The sequence below is a fragment of the Engraulis encrasicolus genome, chromosome 10 (genome assembly GCF_034702125.1).
Source record: "Engraulis encrasicolus isolate BLACKSEA-1 chromosome 10, IST_EnEncr_1.0, whole genome shotgun sequence".
NCBI lineage: Eukaryota > Metazoa > Chordata > Actinopteri > Clupeiformes > Engraulidae > Engraulis > Engraulis encrasicolus.
Genome location: NC_085866.1, coordinates 2778891 through 2801521, shown reverse-complemented (window position 1 = coordinate 2801521; position 22631 = coordinate 2778891). Strand labels below are relative to the sequence as shown.

The 22631-nt window shown below is 46.4% G+C and overlaps 1 protein-coding gene across 1 annotated transcript in view; it reads right to left on the bottom strand.

Annotated features, from left to right (window-relative positions):
- The window catches only part of LOC134456401 (plexin-A1-like), an 86477-nt gene that overhangs the window by 49468 nt on the left and 14378 nt on the right, over positions 1–22631 (bottom strand). Inside the window, exon 6 of the mRNA XM_063207766.1 lies at positions 7518–7660. Coding sequence (XP_063063836.1) covers positions 7518–7660 — 143 coding nt within the window. The remainder of the gene's footprint in view (positions 1–7517; positions 7661–22631) is intronic.

The window sequence follows — 22631 nt, the reverse complement described above, 5'->3', positions numbered from 1 at the left end:
GCCGTTTTTTTTTTCTTTAATATCATGTGGAAAAAGGAGTTTTTCACAGAGTACATGATACAGAGTAGTAGAATACAGTATTTGCTGCTGACTCTAAAACAACACACACACACACACAAATATGCATCGCATGATATATCAATACTTCTTTAATGTTTCACTAGCCAGTAGTAAGACTGTGTAGTGGAGAAACATGTAGCTATGCTTTAGTGAAAAACCCACCCAGCAGAAGAACTACATCTACTGTGGTCCGCATAGTTGTTACGAAACTCTGTGGGAGGTTTGTTTGCTTGCTCTGTTGCCGTTCCCTCCATTCAATACCATACAGATAACCGCTAGTCCCCGCTAGTCCTCGAGGTCGCCAGGGTGGCTGTGGTATTTTGAAAAGCACTAAAGCTCAGCCTTGATTCGCCAGCCATGCAAGGCTCGATCCGCACCGCCAACCCCCACCCCCGCCCGGCGGCACGCAGCCCCACTTCAGGCCATTTGAATCGCCATGTGAATGCACCAAACACACATAATATGTGGCTCACAGAAGATTGCACACACACACACAGACACACAGGCACGCACACACGGACGCACACACACACACGCACAAAACATTGTGTCTGTCACTTATGTAAGGTGGGGACAGTGATGGGAGGAGAGAAGAGAAGAGAAGAGAAGAGAAGAGAAGAGAAGAGAAGAGAAGAGAAGAGAAGAGAAGAGAAGAGAAGAGGAGAGGAGAGGAGAGGAGAGGAGAGGAATAGAGAAGAGGAGAAGAGAGGAGAGGAGAGGAGAATAGAGGAGAGGAGAGGAGAGGAGAGAGAAGAGAGGACAGGAGAGGACAGGACAGGACAGGACAGAAGAGAAGAGAAGAGAAGAGAAGAGAAGAGAAGAGAAGAGAAGAGAAGAGAAGAGAAGAGGAGAGGAGAGGAGAGGAGAGGAGAGGAGAGGAGAGGAGAGGAGAGGAGAGGAGAGGAGGGGAGAGGAGAGGAGAGAAGAGAAGAGGAGAGGAGAGGAGAGGAGAGGAGAGGAGAGGAAAAGGGACAGCGAGTGCAAGTTGTTGGCAGAGTGAAAAAAAAACAGAATTGAAATAAATAAATAATAATAAAAACTACTTTTGAAAAGCCAGAGGACCTTGGCAAACTTTTTTCCCTTTCAGTAACAACAGATTCAATCCGAAATGCAAACAATCGTGAGTGCTGGAAAGTACAATACAAAGAGCAAAACGGAGTGATAGAAAAAAGTGAGAAAAGAGGAGGGTAGTCAGGGATGTGGAATAAAAAACGAGTGTGTATGTGAGAGAGAGAGAAAGAGATAGAAGGTGGTATGTTTGTAGCCTGTGTGTCTTTGTGTTTGTATGCGCCTTTGTGCCCTTTGGGAGTGTGTGTGTGTGTGTGTGTGTGTGTGTGTGTGTGTGTGTGTGTGTGTGTGTGTGTGTGTGTGTGTGTGTGTGTGTGTGTGTGTGTGTGTGTGTGTGTGTGTGTGTGTGTGTGTGTGTGTGAAGGACATATGTGTGTGGGAGCCATGCTTTTGTATGTGTAGGAGTGTTTGTGTGTGTGAGTGTGTGTGTGGGTGTGTGAATGCGTGTGTGTGTGCGTGTGCGTGTGCGTGTGCCTGTGTGTGTGTGAGAGAGAGAGAGAGAGAGAGAGAGAGAGAGAGAGAGAGAGAGAGAGAGAGAGAGAGAGAGAGAGAGAGAGAGAGAGAGAGAGAGAGAGAGAGAGAGAGAGAGAGGGAGAGAGAGAGAGAGAGAGGGCATGGGTTGACAACATAGTGTGGGGGACGTGAGCCACTGTGTCACTAGATGTGTGACACCTGTCAATTCTCATCAGATTTATCCCATTATCCATCTGAACATCGCACACACACACACACACGCAAGCACGCACGCAGGCACGCACGCAGGCACGCAGGCACACACACACACACACACACTAGCACACACAGGCACACACAAGCACACGCACTCCAACACATGAAAGCATGGGACCCACACAAATATGTCCTTCAATCACACACACACACATACACTTCTACAGAAATAAAAAACATGGCACCCACACAAACATAACTAAACGAGTGTCACACACACACAAACACGCAGACAAACACGCACACACACACACGCACGCAGGCACGCATGCACGCACGCGCACACACACACACAGTACACACACACACACACACACACACACACACGTATAAAAGTAAGGCCAAATTGAATCCTATACATAGGCTTTTATTCGCGTTGCTAAAGTGGCATTGCTGACTTTCAAAGGCGGTGGTGGAGCAGAGCCACAACCCCAAACACCCTCTCCACTCTAGACACACACACACACACACACACACACACACACACACACACACACACACACACACACACACACACACACACACACACACACACACACACACACACACACACACACACACACACACACACACACACACACACGCACGTTCATGGATACAACATATTTACGGAAAACACTTTACTTGACGTCGGTGTCATATGCATGTCATCACAGTGTCATAATAGTGTCATGACACTCTCATAGATACACATTTTATGACATGGACATAATGTTTATGACACCTGCATAACTGTGCCATGACAATGTTATGACACTGCAATGACATGCATATGACAACCGTCATGTAAAGTGTTACACATATTACAATGTACAGTGCCTCAGCAACAAATATAATCGCCACTTTAATGCCAATAGACATCACTGTAGCACCTTTCTCTCTGTTTCTCTCTCTCCAGAGTATTCCAGACTCTCTCTCTCTCCCTCTCTCTACTTCTTCGTTCATCCTCATCTCTCTATCTGTCACTCAATCTCTCTCTCTGCATCCTCCTCTCTCTCTCTCTGTCTCTCTCTCTGTCTCTCTCTCTGTCTCTCTCTCTCTCTCTCTCTGTCTCTCTCTCTCTCTCTCTCTCTCTCTCTCTCTCTCTCTCTCTCTCTCTCTCTCTCTCTCTCTCTCTCTCTCTCCTCATCTCTCTTTCTCTCTTTCCTCACTCCCTTCTTCCCAGTGGTGTAGTCTATGTAGAACGTGGGCCACTTCTGAATTTCATGGATTTCAGAATACCCACTTAAAATGGATTGATCCATTGTTTTGAATAACACAAAATATATACAGTATACCCACTTCAAAAAATCTCAAATATACAGTATACCCACCATAAAAAAGTGGACTACACCACTGCTTCTTCCCTCCTACAATGCTGGATTAAACCACAGTAGAAGCAGCAGCAGCAGCAGGCTCAGTCTCGCCAGGAACACTTGCAGTCTTAATCATGTTTAACTACAGCTCGGCGGTAACAAGCTCTGACACCAGTCTCAGCCCTAGTAGATAGACCCTGCTGAGACCCAGTGCTGTGGTGGTGTGGAGTGGTGGGGTGCTGGTAGTAGTGGTGGTGGTGTGGAGTGGTGGGGTGCTGGTAGTAGTGGTGGTGGTGTGTGTGTGTAGTGGTGTGGAGTGGTGTGGTGGTAGTGTGGTGGTGTGGCTGTTGCTGTGGTGGGGTGCTGGTAGCAGTGTGGTGTAGTGGTGGTGCTCTGGAGGTGGTGTGGTGGTGTGGTGGTAGTGTGGTGGTGTGGCTGTTGCTGTGGTGGGGTGCTGGTAGCAGTGTGGTGTAGTGGTGGTGTGGTGGTCTGAAGTGGTGGTGGTGTGGTGGTAGTGTGGTGGTGTGGCTGTTGCTGTGGTGGGGTGCTGGTAGCAGTGTGGTGTAGTGGTGGTGTGGTGGTCTGAAGTGGTGGTGGTGTGGTGGTGGTGGTGTGGTGGTCTGAAGTGGTGGTGGTGTGGTGGTGGTGGTGGTGTGGTGGTCTGAAGTGGTGGTGGTGTGGTGGTAGTGTGGTCTGGTGGTGTGGTGGTCTGAAGTGGTGGTGGTGTGGTGGTAGTGTGGTCTGGTGGTGTGGTGGTCTGAAGTGGTGGTGGTGTGGTGGTGTGGTGCTGTGGTGGGGTGGTGGTGTGGTGGTCTGGTGGTCTGGTGGTGTGGTTGTGCCCTAGTGGTGTTCTGGCCGTGTGTGTGTCTGTGTCTGTGTCTGTGTGTGTGTGTGTGTGTGTGTGTGTGTGTGTGTGTGTGTGTGTGTGTGTGTGTGTGTGTGTGTGTCTGCATGTGTGTGTGTGTGTGTCTGCATGTGTGTGTGTGTGTGTGTGTGTGTGTGTGTGTGTGTGTGTGTGTGTGTGTGTGTGTGTGTGTGTGTGTGTGTGTGTGTGTGTGTGTGTGTGTGTGTGGTTGTGCTCTAGTGGTGTTCTGGCCGTGTGTGTGTCTGTGTCTGTGTGTGTGTGTGTGTGTGTGTGTGTGTGTGTGTGTGTGTGTGTGTGTGTGTGTGTGTGTGTGTGTGTGTGTGTGTGTCTGCATGTGTGTGTGTGTGTGTGTGTGTGTGTGTGTGTGTGTGTGTGTGTGTGTGTGTGTGTGTGTGTGTGTGTGTGTGTGTGTGTGTGTGTGTGTGGTTGTGCTCTAGTGGTGTTCTGGCCGTGTGTGTGTCTGTGTCTGTGTCTGTGTGTGTGTGTGTGTGTGTGTGTGTGTGTGTGTGTGTGTGTGTGTGTGTGTGTGTGTGTGTGTGTGTGTGTCTGCATGTGTGTGTGTGTGTGTGTGTGTGTGTGTGTGTGTGTGTGTGTGTGTGTGTGTGTCTGCAAGTGTGTGTGTGTATGTGTGTGTGTGTGTGTGTGTGTGCCCCCACTGCGCCCCTGTGGTCCCCAATCGGCCCCCGTGACGTGACACTGATCTAAACTGCTGCATCTTGGAGAGAGAGACAGGACAGGCCCCGCGCTGCTCGGCCCCGCTCTGCTCTGCTCTGCTCTCCCCTCTACTCTATTCCCCCCACTCTGACACAGAGACACGGGCGTAATAAAGTGCCTCTTGTGTCCCTGGGCGAAATTTCCTGGGGGGTGGCGGCGGCGGGGAGCGGGAGAGGGGTGTGTGTGTGTGTGAGAGAGAGGTGGGTGGGGTGTACGACGGTGATGCCTCAGCCAGGCAATAAGGGTTCTGAGCCAGGGGTGGTGGGAGAGGGGGGTAGGCAGTGTCAGAGGGGTTGGAGGATGTGTCTGTGTGTGTATATTTGTCTGTGTGTGTGTGTGTGAGAGGTGGGGGGGGGTGTACGACGGTGATGCCTCAGCCAGGCAATAAGGGTTCTGAGCCAGGGGGGTGGGGGAGGGGGGAGGGGGGAGGGGTTGTCAGAGGGGTTGGAGGAGGTGTGTGTGTGTGTGTGTGTGTGTGTGTGTGTGTGTGTGTGTGGGGGGGGGGGGGTAGGGGGGGGGGGGTACGAGGGGGATGCCTCATCCAGGCAATAAGGGGACTGAGCCAGGGATGGTGGGAGAGGGGGGAGGCGTTGTCAGAGGGGTTGGAGGAGGTGTGTGTGTGAGTGTGTGTGTGTGTCAGTGTGTGTGTGTGTGTGTGTGTGTGGGAGAGATGGGGTGGGGGGTGTACGAGTGGGATGCCTCATCCAGGCAATAAGGGTTCTGAGCCAGGGGTGGCGACCACTTGATTACGGCGGGGACCAGAGGGCAAACGCAGGAGAAAACAAACCCTGGACTGGACTGGACATGACAATAGATATGTGATTATTCCTCCTACCCTGTCCAGTTGCCAAGGCCTCTGGGCTCTGGCGGACAATGTAGCCCTGACTGCAGGCCTACAGGGCTCTGGACACACACACACGCATGCGCACACACACACACACACACACACACACACACACACACACACACACACACACACACACACACACACACACACACACACACACACACACACACACACACTGGCTGACAATGTAGACTCGGCTGCAGGACTGCAAGGCTCTGGAGTCGGGAGTCAGGGGCGGTGATGTAGTGCAGCCTGTGAAGGAGGTTGTTTGTGAACGCGACTGAGCTACAAGTGCAGTAGGCTTGTGTGTGTGTGTGTGTGTGTGTGTGTGTGTGTGTGTGTGTGTGTGTGTGTGTGTGTGTGTGTGTGTGTGTGTGTGTGTGTGTGTGTGTGTGTGTGTGTGTGTGTGTGTGTGTGTGTGTGTGTGTGTGTACCTCAGAAGGGGTTTGTGTGTGTGTGCGACTGCAAGGGCAGTAGCCTGAAGTGGCTCTAAATGCCTCGGTCAGTCGATGGCGCACATTTTTTTTCAGTGCTTGACTGAAGCTTTCTCCGAAAATGTAATGCTTTCTCCTGCTCAGGATAGAAAATGTAATGCTTTCTCCTGCTCAGGATAGAAAATGTAATGCTTTCTCCTGCTCAAGATACATGCATGGGCAACTTGTACGCAAAGGCTAAGTCAATGCTAGGTCAATATATGCACTTTATCCAGGGGATTTTAGTGAAAAACTCCTGTACTCCTGAAGAATTCAAATACAGTACACTCTAAAAAACGTAAACATCCTTGGGCCTGCAATATGGCTTTTGATTTCTCTAGACGGTTCCACAGTGAGAGTGAACAAACACTGCAGACACAGATAGCAGAGCTGTGTTGCAGCAGCTGTTGAAACATGGCCCATTTCTGTACGCATATTACACCCTGTTGAGGGTTACATTAATGTACAACTACTAGACGACATATGGTCTATATCTAAACGCAAGTGTATATGAGTTATTTAGCCCTAACGCCAAGGCACTAGCTACTGCAATATGGTGGTTACGCTACGCCAGGTAGCCCTCCAGGAGCTTCCGAAGTGCCCACCAAGGATGTTAATGAACAGTGACGACTACCAGATTTTAGTCACAGTTAATGCTTTTCTTGATTTAAATATGAGATTATTTATTCTTTACAACCTATAAACAAATTATCATTCAATAATAGTGTGATTTGAGAATGATGCCAAGACATCAGTAGAGGATTTTGAACAAAAATAGCCCTCGGGTAGCCCTCAGTAGCCCTCAGTAGCCCTCAGGTAGCCCTCAGTAGCCCTCGGGTAGCCCTCGGGTAGCCCTCAGTAGCCCTCGGGTAGCCCTCAGTAGCCCTCGGGTAGCCCTCAGTAGCCCTCAGTAGCCCTCAGTAGCCCTCGGGTAGCCCTCGGGTAGCCCTCAGTAGCCCTCGGGTAGCCCTCAGTAGCCCTCGGGTAGCCCTCAGTAGCCCTAGGATAGCCCTCAGACCTAGAATGGTTGGGGACCCCTGCGCTACAGCATGTAAGATGATGCATAAAGCACACTTGACGATGTACTACACGGTATGAACACTTTGCCACAGGCCATGACATGGGAAGAAGAGACCTCTGCACCTCTGTTGCGCAGAAAGAAAGAAAGAAAGAAAGAAAGAAAGAAAGAAAGAAAGAAAGAAAGAAAGAAAGAAAGAAAGAAAGAAAGAAAAGAAAGAGCAGCAGAGTAAAGTAGACAGAAAAGACAATAAAGCTAAGACAAGACCCCTGAGAAGGGTGCGTGGTGCTGCAGTACTGACCCATACCTCCAAGGAAGAATGAAAGAATGAAAGAAAGAAAGAAAGAAAGAAAGAAAGAAAGAAAGAAAGAAAGAAAGAAAGAAAGAATAAAGTGAGATGAGACCCCTGGTGAGGGCTTGTGCGTGGTGCTGCTGTACTGACCCGTACCTCCATCTCCTTGAGTACGGGGTGGTCCTCGATGCCGGGGAACAGCACCCTCATGGCGTACGTACGGTAGTCCAGGAAGGGGATGCCCGCGCCGTCCAGCTCCTGCGTCAGCTCATGGATGTCCGTCTGGAGCTCCGCAAACGCTGTCCAAGAAACAACAGAACAGGAGCGTTACATTTATACAGTATAACATAATTTATATTACAGTACACGATTACATTATATTACATTACATTACATTACATTACATTACATAGAGTGTGTGTACATGCATGGAGCTCTGCAAACGCTGTCCGAGAAACAACAAAATAGGAGCGTTACATTTACTGTATATAAGATTTCATTTATATTACAGTACACAATTACATTTTATTACATTGCATACTGTGCATGTACATGCATGCATCCACCCGGAGCTCCGCAAACGCTGTCCAAGAAACAACAGAGCAGGAGCGTTTCATTTACGGATAAAAAGACGTTTTTTTGGGGGGGGAATCAAACAATTAATTAGTAATTGGTGGTTGATCAAAAATCCCCCCAAAAAATGAGAAAAAATAAGTCCATACAGTAGTGGCACTGGCTGTCGTTACGCCGCCCTGACGTGTGCTGCTGCTGAGACGTCACTGACCCCCCTTATATAACATCAAATTTATACATTGACAGTAAATAGAATGGACGCCAAATCAACGCTATTTGCCATTCAACGCTTTGAAGCCAGATTTGGGAACATTCCAACTTACATTCCACCTTAGCAACGCCAAACGCAGGTGCTGATTGGACAACAACAAAGAAAACATCACCACAAAAAATCACTACCCTGGTAAGTTGGAGAGCAAGGGGACCTACTAGTTGAGCGAAAAATGATCCCCCTGGAGTGGCATTTAAGGGAGATACAGGGTTTTATGTCTCTCTCATAGGAATGAATGGGATTTGGCCATTTTTTGGTCTTTTTGGGTCCAACCTTGGCTCCAACTTGGCTTCAACAATGAAATAGAATTTTGGCCTCCATTCTATTTACTCTCAATGAATTTATATCACATTACAGGAAGTGACTGGAAGAGAAGAGACAAAGATTTCCATCTGTCTGTAGCTCAACTTAAAGAAACTCCGGCACACTGACCATTTCGCTGTTCTTTCTTTAATAAACGACGTTTCGGTACTAGACCTTCATCAGGCAATCTCATTGCCTGATTCTTTCAGTTGTTGCTGAGTGACCCATGGGCCCATGGCCATCTCCGACGCACCTGCCAGCTGAGGTGTGCGAAAAAAGTCAAAGTTTATCTCTCTGGAGCTCGACAAAAGCTGTCCAAGACACATAGAGCACTGTCTATGTCCATACTGTCTTATGTCCATGTATAAGTACTGTCTATGTCTATACTGCCGTGCAATACTAGAACGCAGTAACTCAAAATGGTCGAATTTTTTTTTATATCGGAAATCGGTTCTAAACTACCTCATTTGTCTTGTGTCCAAAAATGGTGGTCCAACACCGTCCCGTTTTGGAGAAAACTCATTTTGAAAGTGCAAAAATGACCCAAAAAAGGTTAAACAAAAACGCAGTAAGTCGGCGAGTTACTGCTGCACGTTCCAATGGGACTGGTTTGGGAGTAGACAGTAATACAAGCTAAGAACGCAGTAACTCCTGCAGTAACTCCATTTTGTGGCAGTAATACCAGCCAAGAACGCAGTAACTCTGTTTTTTGTGGCAAAAAGACACATAAATGTTGTTTTTTGGGGTTTTTTTTGTGTGCATTAAATTTCTATCCTAAACAAGCATTACCAGGAAGTGTCACCACCAATTTACCGACAACACAGTTGTCGCGCCATATGGAAAACTTTGAAGCCTTTTTTCTCAGTTTGCCGTTTTCAGAGTTACTGCGTTCTAAGATTGTAGGGCAGTATACTGTCTATGTCCTTACCTATATTAGTCTATGTCTGTATGGGAAAGCAAGAAATGTCATTTCAAATTCTTTGTATGACCAGTGAATGTAAAGAAATTGACAATAAAACTAACTTGACTTGACTTGATAGAGCTGGAGCATCATATTATACTCTATTACATTACATTTTGAGATTCAAGATTCAAGATCAAAGATTCTTTTATTGGTCCCAAAAGAAATTCGTCATGGAAATTCACAGAGCTGTCGCATAATGGACAACACATAATGCTAACAGCAGACACCGCGCTGACATAGAGCCTTTTATATTGCATTACAATACAGAAGGTGACTTGACGTGGAAGAGTTCGAGATCAACATACATCATGACACAGATTAACATGCTTGCCTACCACAGTAGACTACACATGCGCTCTGTTTCGTCTTCTTCTATTTCTGCATCTGCTTTGGAAATGCGAAATACGACTTACTTCTAATATGTCACGCCAATAAATTAAGTTTAATTGAATTAAAAGAGCGAGAGGGCAAGCGAGAAAAGAGAGCGAGAGAAGGAGACAGACAGACAGACACAGAGATACAGAGACAGAGAGAATGTTAATAATGCATCAATGAGATTCCACTGTAGTGAGGAGACGGGAGTCACATCGCTTACACAATGAACTGAAATAAATCAACAGGAGCTGACCTTTCTCAAGGGGTCACACAACACACAATGAGCATGATAGATTTCACAGCACAAAAACTGAACCTCCCTCATATTACAGTCCTCTGAGAAGCTGAGACTTGTTTTCACCCGTATGAGAAGAGAAGCGATCCCCCTTATTGTGTACTGACAGACACACATTGTCTTGTCAGTCAAAAAAAGGTTACAGTTCTACAGACTCTCAGAGTTCAGACTGTCAAAAGAAGAGGAGGCGAGGGTGTGAGAAAAGACAGATGCCAGACAGTTCACTAGAGAAGAAAGGCAATTAATTGCATGAACGGGTGATTAACAGGGCTGAACTGGGGGAGAAATAGGGCCCGGGCACTTTTGGCTTAAAGGGGCCCCTCATGGGGGAGAAATAGGGCCCAGGCACTTTTGGCTTAAAGGGCCCCCTCATAATTAGTGGCGCAGAACTGACTCACCGGTGGGCCCGCACCCTCATTGGCCCCTATTTTCAGAAATGTTAAAATAAAAACTTTTTTTACATTTCTGAAAATAGGGGCCCACGAGGGTGTGGGGTCCATTGGGAAATGCCCGCTATGCCAGATAACCAGTCCAGCCCTGTAGCCATAGGGGCCCACGAGGATGCGGGGCCCACCGGGAAATGCCCGCTATGCCAGATGGCCAGGGGCCCACGAGGATGCGGGGCCCACCGGGAAATGCCCGCTATGCCAGATGGCCAATAGGGGCCCACGAGGATGCGGGGCCCACCGGGAAATGCCCGCTATGCCAGTCGGCCAGTCCAGCCCTGGTCATTACTAAAAGGAGCTGAGCGTTTCATGCATAATTTCCTCCAGCTGTTGCCCAACAATTTGCCCCGTTCCGTTCCTTTCTGGCCCCCCACCTTTAACTTGTCCACCGAGAGAGAGAGAGACAAAGAGTTGAATGGGAGGGCCCCATACATACACACTCAAATGCATGAGCGCACACGTACGTACATACGATACATACATACATACACACAAAGACACACACACACACAGGCGCACACACACACAAATGCATGCACATAGATGTGCACGCACGCACACACGCACACACATACCTCCTACATCTTTCTATCTCTCACCTTTGTCTGTATTTCTCTCTCTCTCTCTCTCTCTCTCTCTCTCTCTCTCTCTCTCTCTCTCTCTCTCCCTCTCTCAACAAACACAACAGTGTCTATAATGAGCTGCACCTGAAGGTCCCACTGGGGTGTCCTCTCTTCTCTCTCTATCCCTCTTTCTCTCTCTCTCTCTCTCTCTCTCTCTCTCTCTCTCTCTCTCTCTCTCTCTCTCTCTCTCTCTCTCTCTCTCTATATATATATATATATATATATATTTCTTCTCTCTCTCTATCCCTCTTTCTCTCTCTCTCTTTCTATATCTCTCTTCTCTCTCTCTCTCTCTCTCTCTCTCTCTATCCCTATATTCTCTCTCTCTCTTTCTCTCTCTCTTCACTCTCTCTTCCCGTCTTTCTCCTCTCTCTCTCTCTCTCTCTCTCTCTCTCTCTCTCTCTCACTCTCTCTCTCTCTCTCTCTCTCCCTCTATCTCTCTCTTTCTCCCTCCGTCTCTCTAAACAATGATGAATCCAAACAGCCTCTCATGTTTATGCATTCCAAACAACTGGCAGTCAGTCAGTCAGCCTCCGCTTCCAGTGGCATTGCTTTCTTGTCGTCTACTTAGTAGGTTTGAAAGATTTCATAAGAAATTGGCCTCAAACTGTTCCTGAATTATTCAAATGAGGAGGGGGGGGGATGGCTCCCCAGTAATGCTGATTGAGTGCCAAGTGCCGAGTGACAGCTGGAATTATTGTTTTTTATGGGAACAATGACAGACGACTACACTACAGTACAGTGCTGTGCTGCGCAAAGAGCCAAGACTGTGCCACTCTCACACACTCACTCACTCACTCACACACACACTCACACAACAAATCTTTTACTTAATCAAACTGTGTATCACATTCGAGGAATGTTAATGTTGCTAACGTCTGTTTATACGAGGGGCAGACGTTGTCTCGATTCATTAGCAACAAACAAGTCTGAAGTCTTGAGGCATTGATTTGGTAGACACAAATGTTGTTCTGCTGCTGTGTCATTTTTCTCTCCTCTCTGATGAAAGATCACGTCACCCTTTACATCAAAACAATCCTCGACCGGCGTGTTGACTTGTGCTGGACTGAGCCAACTGCTAATTAGTCATTAGTGAAGTGAAAGCACAACTGGGAAACTCCAACTTCTACTGCCATTGTGACACAGCACTCCACAGCACATACGTGAACACAGCACACTGCACACAACAAAATTGCATTTATGCCTCACCTGGCAAGCGGGCAGCCACCCCTAATGGCGCTCACCGCTAACCGCTTACCCGTGACTGCAGCGTCTTTTTTTCTCCTCTCTTCCCCGTCAGGAAAGATCACGTCATCCTTTACATCAAAACAATCCTCGACCGGCCGGCGTGTTGACTTGTGCTGGACTGAGCGGACTGCTAATTAGTCATTAGGTGCTACATTGTCTGTTTGCTTTGGATTACGGAGCTTTCTAGCGGCAGTGTCCATCACGGAGGATGTCTATAAGCCCAGTGACAGACTCACAACTTCACTCACACACTCGTCTCACACACATAAACAAATGCAAACATACACACACAAACACACACACACCCACACACAAACACACACACACACACACAACCTTCACCCTACTTAGATGGCTTAGGGACATATACAAACACTGTCTGTGTGTTTCTATCAATCTTGCTTGCATACAGACAGACAGGCATGCACAAACAGACAGACCCACACACAGACCCACACACAAACAACCACACATGCAGGCACCCACACGCACACGCACACGCACACTCAAATGACACACACACACATGCAAACACACACAGAGAGATAGAGAGAGACCAAGACACAAACACCCACACAGACCAAGACACAAACACCCACACGCAGGTATGCACGCACGCACACACACGCACATACACGCACGCACAAGCAAACGCACGCATGCACGCACACACACACATAGACACAAACACCCACACATGTACGCACGCACAAGAGACCCTTTGGCCTTCTGGTTGGCACTCTGATAGACACGCCCCCTCCACCACATCTGTCCCTACTGGGTCCCGCCCTCCCTTCTGCTCTCTCTCTCTCTCTCTCTCTCTCTCTCTCTCTCTCTCTCTCTCTCTCTCTCTCTCTCTCTCTCTCTCTGTCTTTCTCTCTGTCTGTCCCTTCTGCTCTCTCTCTCTCTCTCTCTCTCTGGATGAATGCCTAGTCTGATCTGGCCTTCACCCAGTCTGCTGGAGGAGAGAGTGTGTGTGTGTGTGGGGGAGGGGGGTGTTAGAGTGGAACCGCTAACGGAATAGAGAAGAGAGGGGGAGAAGAGAGGGAAGAGGAGAGAAGAGAAGGGGGAGAAGAGAGGGGGGATAGAAGAATAGAGAGGAGAGAGAGAGAGAGAGAGAGAGAGAGAGAGAGAGAGAGAGAGAGAGAGAGAGAGAGAGAGAGAGAGAGAGAAAAGGGGTTAGAGTGGAACGCCAGTACGCTGAAGGATAGAGGATAGGGGTGAGAGAAGGGGACAAGGGATAGAGAGGAGAGAGGGGGGAAGGGGAAGGGGGGTATTGGGTGTTGGGGTGGAACCTCAGTCAGTCACCTGGCAGGTAATACAGAAGCTGCCCCCCCCCCCTGACCTGTTAAAACTTCAAAATGTCTACTGCTCCCAGTGGCCCGTGCTCCAATGGAGAGGAACACATGTGTGAATGGGCAGCAGGGATTCTGGAAAGAAACTGCTGAAAATGTTACACAGTGCACCTTTAACCTGTTTACTGCTGCCAGTGGGCTGTGCTCCAATGGAGGAGAACACATACAGTATGACCATCACCACCTCCATCACCACCACCATCACCACCACCAACACCTCCATCACCACCTCCATCACCACCACCAACAACACCTCCATCACCACCACCACCAACACCACCATCACCACCACCACCATCACCACCTCCATCACCACCACCAACACCACCACCAACAACACCTCCATCACCACCTCCATCACCACCTCCATCACCACCACCATCACCACCACCACCACCTCCATCACCACCACCACCACCAACACCTCCATCACCACCACCAACACCACCATCACCACCACCACCATCACCATCACCACCACCAACACCACCATCACCACCACCAACACCACCATCACCACCACCAACACCACCACCAACACCACCACCAACACCACCATCACCACCACCAACACCACCATCACCACCACCACCATCACCACCACCATCACCAACACCACCATCACCACCACCACCAACACCATCACCACCACCAACACCACCATCACCACCACCACCACCACCACCACCATCACCACCACCACCACCCAGGGCCACTACCACCTCCACCACCACCATCACCACCACCTCCATCACCATCACTACCACCAACACCACCATCACCACCACCACCACCCAGGGCCACTACCACCTCCACCACCACCATCACCACCACCACCACCCAGGGCCACTACCACCTCCACCACCACCTCCATCACCACCTCCATCACCACCACCAACACCACCAACAACACCTCCATCACCACCACCAACACCACCATCACCACCACCACCATCACCACCACCTCCATCACCATCACTACCACCATCACCACCATCACCACCACCACCACCCAGGGCCACTACCACCTCCACCACCACCACCTCCACCACACAGTGCACCTTTAACCTGTTTACTGCTGCCAGTGAGCTGTGGTCCAATGGAGAGGAACACATACAGTACAGCATGGCCACCAGCAGGGCGGGACTAAGATGGCCTGCGGCCCCTAGGCTACAGGTTGCAGTGGGCCCCCATGGAAGGCACATTTCTTGACAAAATTACATAGTTACATAATTACAAGTGTCATAATGAACAAGGCAGGAATTAAGAACAACATGTCTGCCAGCTGTGCAGAGGAGTATTAACAAGATTTAAAACTGTACTCAACATTACAAATTAATTTCTCTATATTGAATCTTGTCATAATTCAGCATTTTTTTTTACTTTTGGCAGGTGGGGGGCCCTAGGCTGCAGCCATATCTAGCATGTGGGGGCCCCTTGGCAGGTGGGGGCCCCTAGGCTGCAGCCATATCTAGGCAAGGGCGAAACCATAAGAAAAATATTGAGGGGGTCCAAATCAGAAGTATAATAGCAGAGATTCTTTAAGTATCTCTGTGATAATAGTGTTGTGAAACGTCCTAGGTCAGTGGGGGGTCTGGGGGCCCTCCCCCAGAAGATTTTTGATTTCTTAAATGCCATTTCCTGCATTCTAGTGCATTTTAGGACACATTTAAGACAAATCCTGACCCCATTAAATAAATATAGAACAGTAGATTTCAGCCTTTGATCCAAGTGTGAGCCCTCCCAAAGTATTTTATAGTGAAGGTCTATTGAAAAAGATGTGCTTGAATTCAAAACCAGTTACAATTCAAAGCTTGGTTTTCTTTTTTTGTCAAGTAGCAGGTGCTTCACCTCTGTCCTCATCGGGCAAAAGCTGTATCAGCGGCTTGGAGAGAAGGAATTTAATTTATAGTGGTCAATATATTTGTTTTGTATAGGCTAATACTACAGTAAGTGTCATCATCATGTTATTTTTTCCCTTTCACATGGATACTTGTTTATGTTTATTTTGACTCATGAATCTATTTCATAAATAAAAAGTAACAAGCCGCAGTGTTAAAAGTTTTAAGCTGTTTGAAAATGTGGTTCATGTACGCCTTGCAATTAAAGCTATAGCCCACCAGATAGCAGCATTTAGCCTACAAATAACTAGGGTCACTATGAACACACAAGGCATGACTTTGATGGAAGGCAGAATACTTGTGCATACATTTGACAAACTGTGATTGTGCCAAGCCTAATGTTGTAAGCTTCGACTGGAAGAATAACTAACTTTCACAGCAGGCAGCTATCAATGAGACTAGCATAGATACCTATTATTATTATGATAATACAAGTTTATGTCACTTTAGCGTTTAGCATGCTAACAACGTTAGCGAAATCACAAACGTGTTTGCTTTAAACTGTGAACAATCATTTTAGCTACCATCACCCAGCCAGATCCAATGAATGATATTATCTCAACTGGGCATAGTAACATACAGTTATTGACGCTGCAGTGTCTTAAATGTTGGGCAAACAGTGTTAGCGTTGAGCACATTGTTGTTGTCAGCCTTATATTATAATTACTTGGTGTTGTTAGCTTGTGAGCTTGCTTTTACTACTGGTCAGGCTTGCATGACATCTCTATTACTTCTCACCAAGCCACAAAGCAGTACTGCCAGAAAAAAAGACGAATCTCTCCTCATTTGTTCCTTTATTTTTTTTTAGCTGCCACTGGTTCTCACAACTTGTTATCTGCCTCCAACGCGATCAAGAAAAACAGCCAAAATTTCTAAACGAATCCGCAACTTCACATTCTGGGCTAAACCAAGTTCACAATGGGGACGGGGGTCTCAATTTTTTCTTTTTCCTTGATTGCTTGGTTTATTTGCTCTCTTGTGTTTCCCACATTGAAATTAAATCTGATCTTGGAAAGAAGAAGGACTTCTATATGCCACATATTTGACAAAATATTGGAGGGGACAGATTGGTACTTTCACAATATTGGGGGGGACGTGACCCCCCCAATGTGTATGGTGGTTACGCCCCTGCATATCTAGCCTGTGCATTAATTCGGCCCTGACCATCAAGACCACCAGCACCACCCTCCACCACCCTCCACCAGCACCACCACCCTCCACCACCACTACTACCACCACCTCCACCACTACTACCACCACCTCCACCACTACTACCACCACCTCCACCACCAGCATCACCACCACCACCACCACTATCCACTCCCATTCCCACCACCTCCATCCACTGCATGAGCAATGAAGCAGTCCAGAGGTCAGGATATCAGGGCCCTGCTCAAGTGTTCTTCTGGGAGCCTCTGTTTTGTTTTCCCCCAGTGGCTTTGGAGAGGTCTCCGCTGAATAACATTTCCAAAGCAAATGTGCTCAGAATTGATGAGCTGTGTAAGGTGATATAGGCTACAAGATACTGTAGTTGTGCACTTTTGGGGTGCAAGCGTATTTCAGCCTTACAGAAAGCAACAACAAATGTGAATTTAATCTAGGCAATTGTTAGGGGTAAAGCTTCTGTTCTTAAAAATACTTACTTTTAAATACAACTGTACTGTTGTCATGAGTAAGGTGATCATTTGATATGGTTAGGGGCCTGCATAATTCATTTGCAAGGTCTGTGCAAAATTTGACAAAACCCTCATTCTATGGCTGAGTAAACCTTGCTCAACTCATTCTCGAATGAAAGAAATGTTGTGCGAGAGCAAATCTTGTCTATTCAATTTTGAGAGCATAAGAGATTTGGAAATGAAATGACTATCTGAAGCGGTGTTCCTCTGTTAAACACAGTTGCTGCTGCAGTGAATACATTTGATGCAGGGGTGGGAAATCTTTTTCATTTGATGGGCCACTTCAAATCTTATTAAGTCCTCCAAGGGCTGAACTATAAACACAAACCAGAATTTCCCCCTACACTTTAAAGGGACACTGTGTGAGATTTTTAGTTGTTTATTTCCAGAAATCATGCTGCCCATTCACTAATGTTACCTTTTTCATGAATACTTACCACCACCATCAAATTCTAAGTATTCATTATGACTGGAAAAATGGCACTTTTCATACATGAAAAGGGGGATCTTCTCCATGGCCCGCCATTTTGAATTTCCAAAAATAGGCATTTTTAGCTGCAAAAATGACTATACTTGGACCATACTAGAAAATATTTGTTTAATACTTAGTAAACTTTCATGAAACGATCAAATTTGGCAATAGGCAGCCCAATTTCAATAAGCAAAGTAGTTGCAGTACCTTTTTTGACCATTTCCTGCACAGTGTCCCTTTAAGCCTATATTGAAGATGGACACCTTTACAACAGACCCCACACCTTCACTAGGTAAACTGAAAATATAACGTAATTGTATTGCAAATGTAATTTCTTTACAAATCCTGTTATATTTGATGTGAAACTGCATACTGCCTAACAATAAAATTATATCGGGGGACGGATAAGATGGCCTCAATGGCCGTACACGGCCCTCGAGACATACGTAGGTTCCCCACCCCTGATTTAATGTGATACTGTGCATCGGCTCCAAGCAGTAATGGTTCTTCTCTAATGACCTGATATGGTCCGAATATCTGCCCGCGACACACTCAGCTAGTCTGACAAGTGCTGCGTTTAAATCAGACATTCATCTCTCTCTCTCTCTGTTTCTCTCTCTCTGTTTCTCTCTCTCTCTCTCTCTCTCTTTATTTCTTCCTCTTTTCCTCCACAAGCATTTAAAACCTCTCTCTCTCTCTCTCTCTCTCTCTCTCTGTCTGTCTCTCTCTCTCTCTCTCTGTCTGTCTCTCTCTCTCTCTCCCTTCTTTTGTTATCACTCAAGTCTTTGTCATCCGCATATCTCCCATCCGTCCGCTGCTTGGCAACAGATGGCCTCCGAGTGTTCCTGACAAGGTCGCGACTGACGGTGACGCGGCGGCCATCGCTAAGATAATAGCCGTCGCTAAGATAATAGCCAATTAGTCCCCGGGGCCGACCGGCCGAGGGCAGACAGCCTGAGCGCTGGCATGGCATTGGGAGCTGGAGCTGGAGCTCGGGGGCACGTTTAGCACCACCCAGCCTTGGCCCTGTCTCCGGCTGGCATCGCGCCCAGGGATGTGAGTCAGCACCCACCTGTAGCTTTAGCGGTAGCTATAGCCACACTACATCATCAGACAGACACCACCACCTCCACCGCAATCAACCCCAATGTCATTGCCACCACACCCACTATCGTCACCTCCCCACCTGTACTGTAGCTGCACTACGCCACCACCATCTCCTCCTCAATCAACCCCAATGCCATCGTCACCACACCCACTGCCACTCACGTCATAATGAATACGGGCACAGTCAAGAGGTCCAGTACAATGCCCCCCCCTGCATGTGTAGCTACACTACGTCATCAGTCACCACCACCACCTCCACCTCAATCACCCCCAATGCCATCGTCACCACACCCACTGCCGTCACCAAATAACGTCATAGTGAATAGGCGGATAAGTCAAGAGGTCCAGCACGATGTCCCTACAGGTACTGTCTCCACCTACAGCTTTACCAGTAGTTGTAGCGGCACTAAGTCATCAGCTACCTCCACCTCAATGACCAATGCCATCGCCAATGCCTTGTGTATTTATGTAAGCTTCATGAAAACTTCATGAATTTAGACTTTATTTGACTACTTCTTTTTGGTTACTTCTATAGGCCTACTTCAAACTACGCAGTGTCGTTGCTCCACCCACAATTTCGTTGACTTCATTGACAATGACAATAAACTCCTTGAATTGAATTGAAGAGTAATAGTTTTGAAGCGAGACTAAACCATTCCTCTGTGATAATTAGGTTAATGTTTGAGAATATTAGCTCCAGGAAGAGCAGTGCATGATGGGTACGCAATCTACAGACAACAATATTTCGGTATTATTTAATCATTAGATATGCCTTGCTTTTGTATTAAGTAAGTGTTAATTAAGGTCCTTAGTTAAGTATGACCTAATAGCTACTTAACTATTAACTGTACCTAATCTAATGATTAAATAATACCGAAATATTGTTGTCTGTAGATTGCATACCCATCATGCACTGCACTTCTTGGAGCTAATATTCTCAAACATTAACTTAATTATCACAAAGGATTGGTTTAGTTTTGCTTCAAAACTATTACTCTTCATAATGTTCTGCATTTATTGTAGGGTTTTTACTATTAAAATTAATAAATGGTACATGAAAAAATTACATCTCATCACCCCACCATCATTGAGAAGTGTACGTCCAATCCTTGCTATATAATGGCTCCTGTTGCAACTATTACAGTGATTTGAACGACTGAAAACTAGATGTCACAGTAGATTAATTAATTAACTATTAGGTATGCTCAGCCAACTCTATTATAAGGGTCCCAAACACCAATATCTATCGATTAATTAACCATTAGTTATCCGCAGCCAACTCTAATATAAGGGTCCCAAACAACAATATCTATCTATTAATTAACCATTAGTTATCCTCAGCCAACTCTAATATAAGGGTCCCAAAACTCAATATTTAAGTATTAATTAACCATTAGTTATGCCTTACTTTTGAATTAAGTAAGTGTTAATTTTGGTCCTTAGTTAAGTATGACCTGATAGCTACTTAACTATTAACTGTGCCCTTACTTATCTATTAGTTAAATAATAATGTGCTATTAACTTGTAACACAAGGTAATAGTTATCTAATAGTTAAGTAACTGCTTGCTAATGCATTAATAACAATTAATATGTGTCTAATGTGGCATTAAGTAATGATTATTAACCCTTACTTAAGTATTAGGTTGTAACTACTTTACTGTTAATTATGGCCCCTTATTTGGAAGTGTTACCGGATATTTTTTTAGCAGGGTATTTTTTTGTTCTCCTGTTGAGGTGTAAACGCAACATGTGGATAAAAATAAATCCTCCATTGTAACAAATGTGTTTCAGCCCCCTAAACAGGATATTTTTTTCTCCTGCTTTTTATACCTGGATTTTAAATATCTGCTACGTGGAAACGGAAGGCCAAAACCAATGCAAAACCAATGCAACCAGGAGGAAAAATATCCACATATAAAAATATCCACATAAAAAATATCCAGCTACGTGGAAACAGCACCATAGTCAGGAGGTTACAAAGCAAACTCCAATGCAGTGTCATCATCTGCTGTCTCAAATGAAGCCAGTCTACTTTTTTGAAGTGGGTATACTGTATATTTGAGCATTTTTTGAAGTGGGTATACTGTATATATTTTGTGCTGTTCAAAACAATGGATCAATCAATTTAAATGGGTATACTGAAATCCCTGAAATTTAGAAGTGGGTATACTCCGTCCGTATACCCGCGTTCTACGTAGACTACACCACTGAACTTTGGTTACTCTGAGGCTGACGACGTCTGATGGCACCTAGCCAAATGAGGTGTGCAAGAACAAGAGGGGCATCCAGAGGCATCGACACTGCCATTCTGCTAGTAGGTCACTACAATTCATTGCTTTTCCACAAACACATTTCCCACTTTCCACACAACATCATCCATGCTCTGTGTGTAATGACTGTTGGATCAATGAAGAAAAAAGAATACATGAACAAGCACAACAACAACAGCCACAGCAACATCAAAACAGATAGCCAAAAGAGAAGACAAATCTCAGACAACCGGCGGAGGCTGTATGTCAAAATACACAAAGGAACAGAGGTATGTATGTGTGTACGTGTGTGTGTGTGTACGTGTGTGTGTGTATGTGTGTGTGTGTGTGTGTGTGTGTGTGTGTGTGTATGCGTGTGTGCGTGCGTGCGTGCGTGTGTGTGTGCATTTGAGTGGAGACAAGAGAAACAAAGTGGTGTTAGGGATTAAGAACAATGGAGAGAGAGATTCATAGATCAAAGACATGACAGGCACGGGGGGAGAGAGAGAGAGAGAGAGAGAGAGAGAGAGAGAGAGAGAGAGAGAGAGAGAGAGAGAGAGAGAGAGAGAAAGAGAGAGAGAGAGAAACAGAGAAGGGGGGGTGGAGAGAGAGAAAGCGACAGAGAAAGAGAGAGAGAGAGGTGGGGAGAAAGAGTGCAACAGAGAAAGAGAGAGAGAGAGAGAGGGATGGGGGAGAATGGAGTGATGGAGAGGAGGAGTGCANAGGTGGGGTGGGGGGTTGGGGCTGCAAGGGGGGTGGGGGCTGCAGAGGGCAGCCTAAGAACAAACAGTGCTGATGGGTGAAGAAGAGACGAAACAAACCTGACAAAGACGTATCACATGTCCGTATACATTACTCAAGACAGCGCACGTAGCATAGCAAGCCTATGGCTGAGGGCCGTTGCCAATAAACTATTCTTCAATGTAAGGCTGCTTGCACAGTAACACAACACACACCAGAGTGCAGGAAAAGAAGTGCTCACACTATATCTGTTATTAGTCTTAATTTGTTGTGTTTACTATGTGCAGAATCCCACATAAGCATACTGCATATTGAAAATGACTTATTTTTCCCCTTCCATGTGCATGCCATGTCAAGTCCATGAGGCTTAACTTGTGAGGTTTCAGCACCTGAACACAATCCCTGGAGCTGAACAAAAAAGTCCTCTTTTTTTGGAAAAAAATGGTTCGCACACTCCTTTAGATGATTTTTTCTTCTTTAAGGTCTTTTTTGTCTGTTTTTTTTTTTCCTTTTCAGTCATTCACTGGCATGATGACATTTCGACCTTGCAGTCTTCCTCAGATGTCAGACAGTGAATCTGAGGAAGACCGCAAGGTTGAAACGTCATCATGCAAGTGAAATAAAAAGAAAAAGACGTTTTTTAAAGAAGAAAAAATCCAAAGAGTGTGCG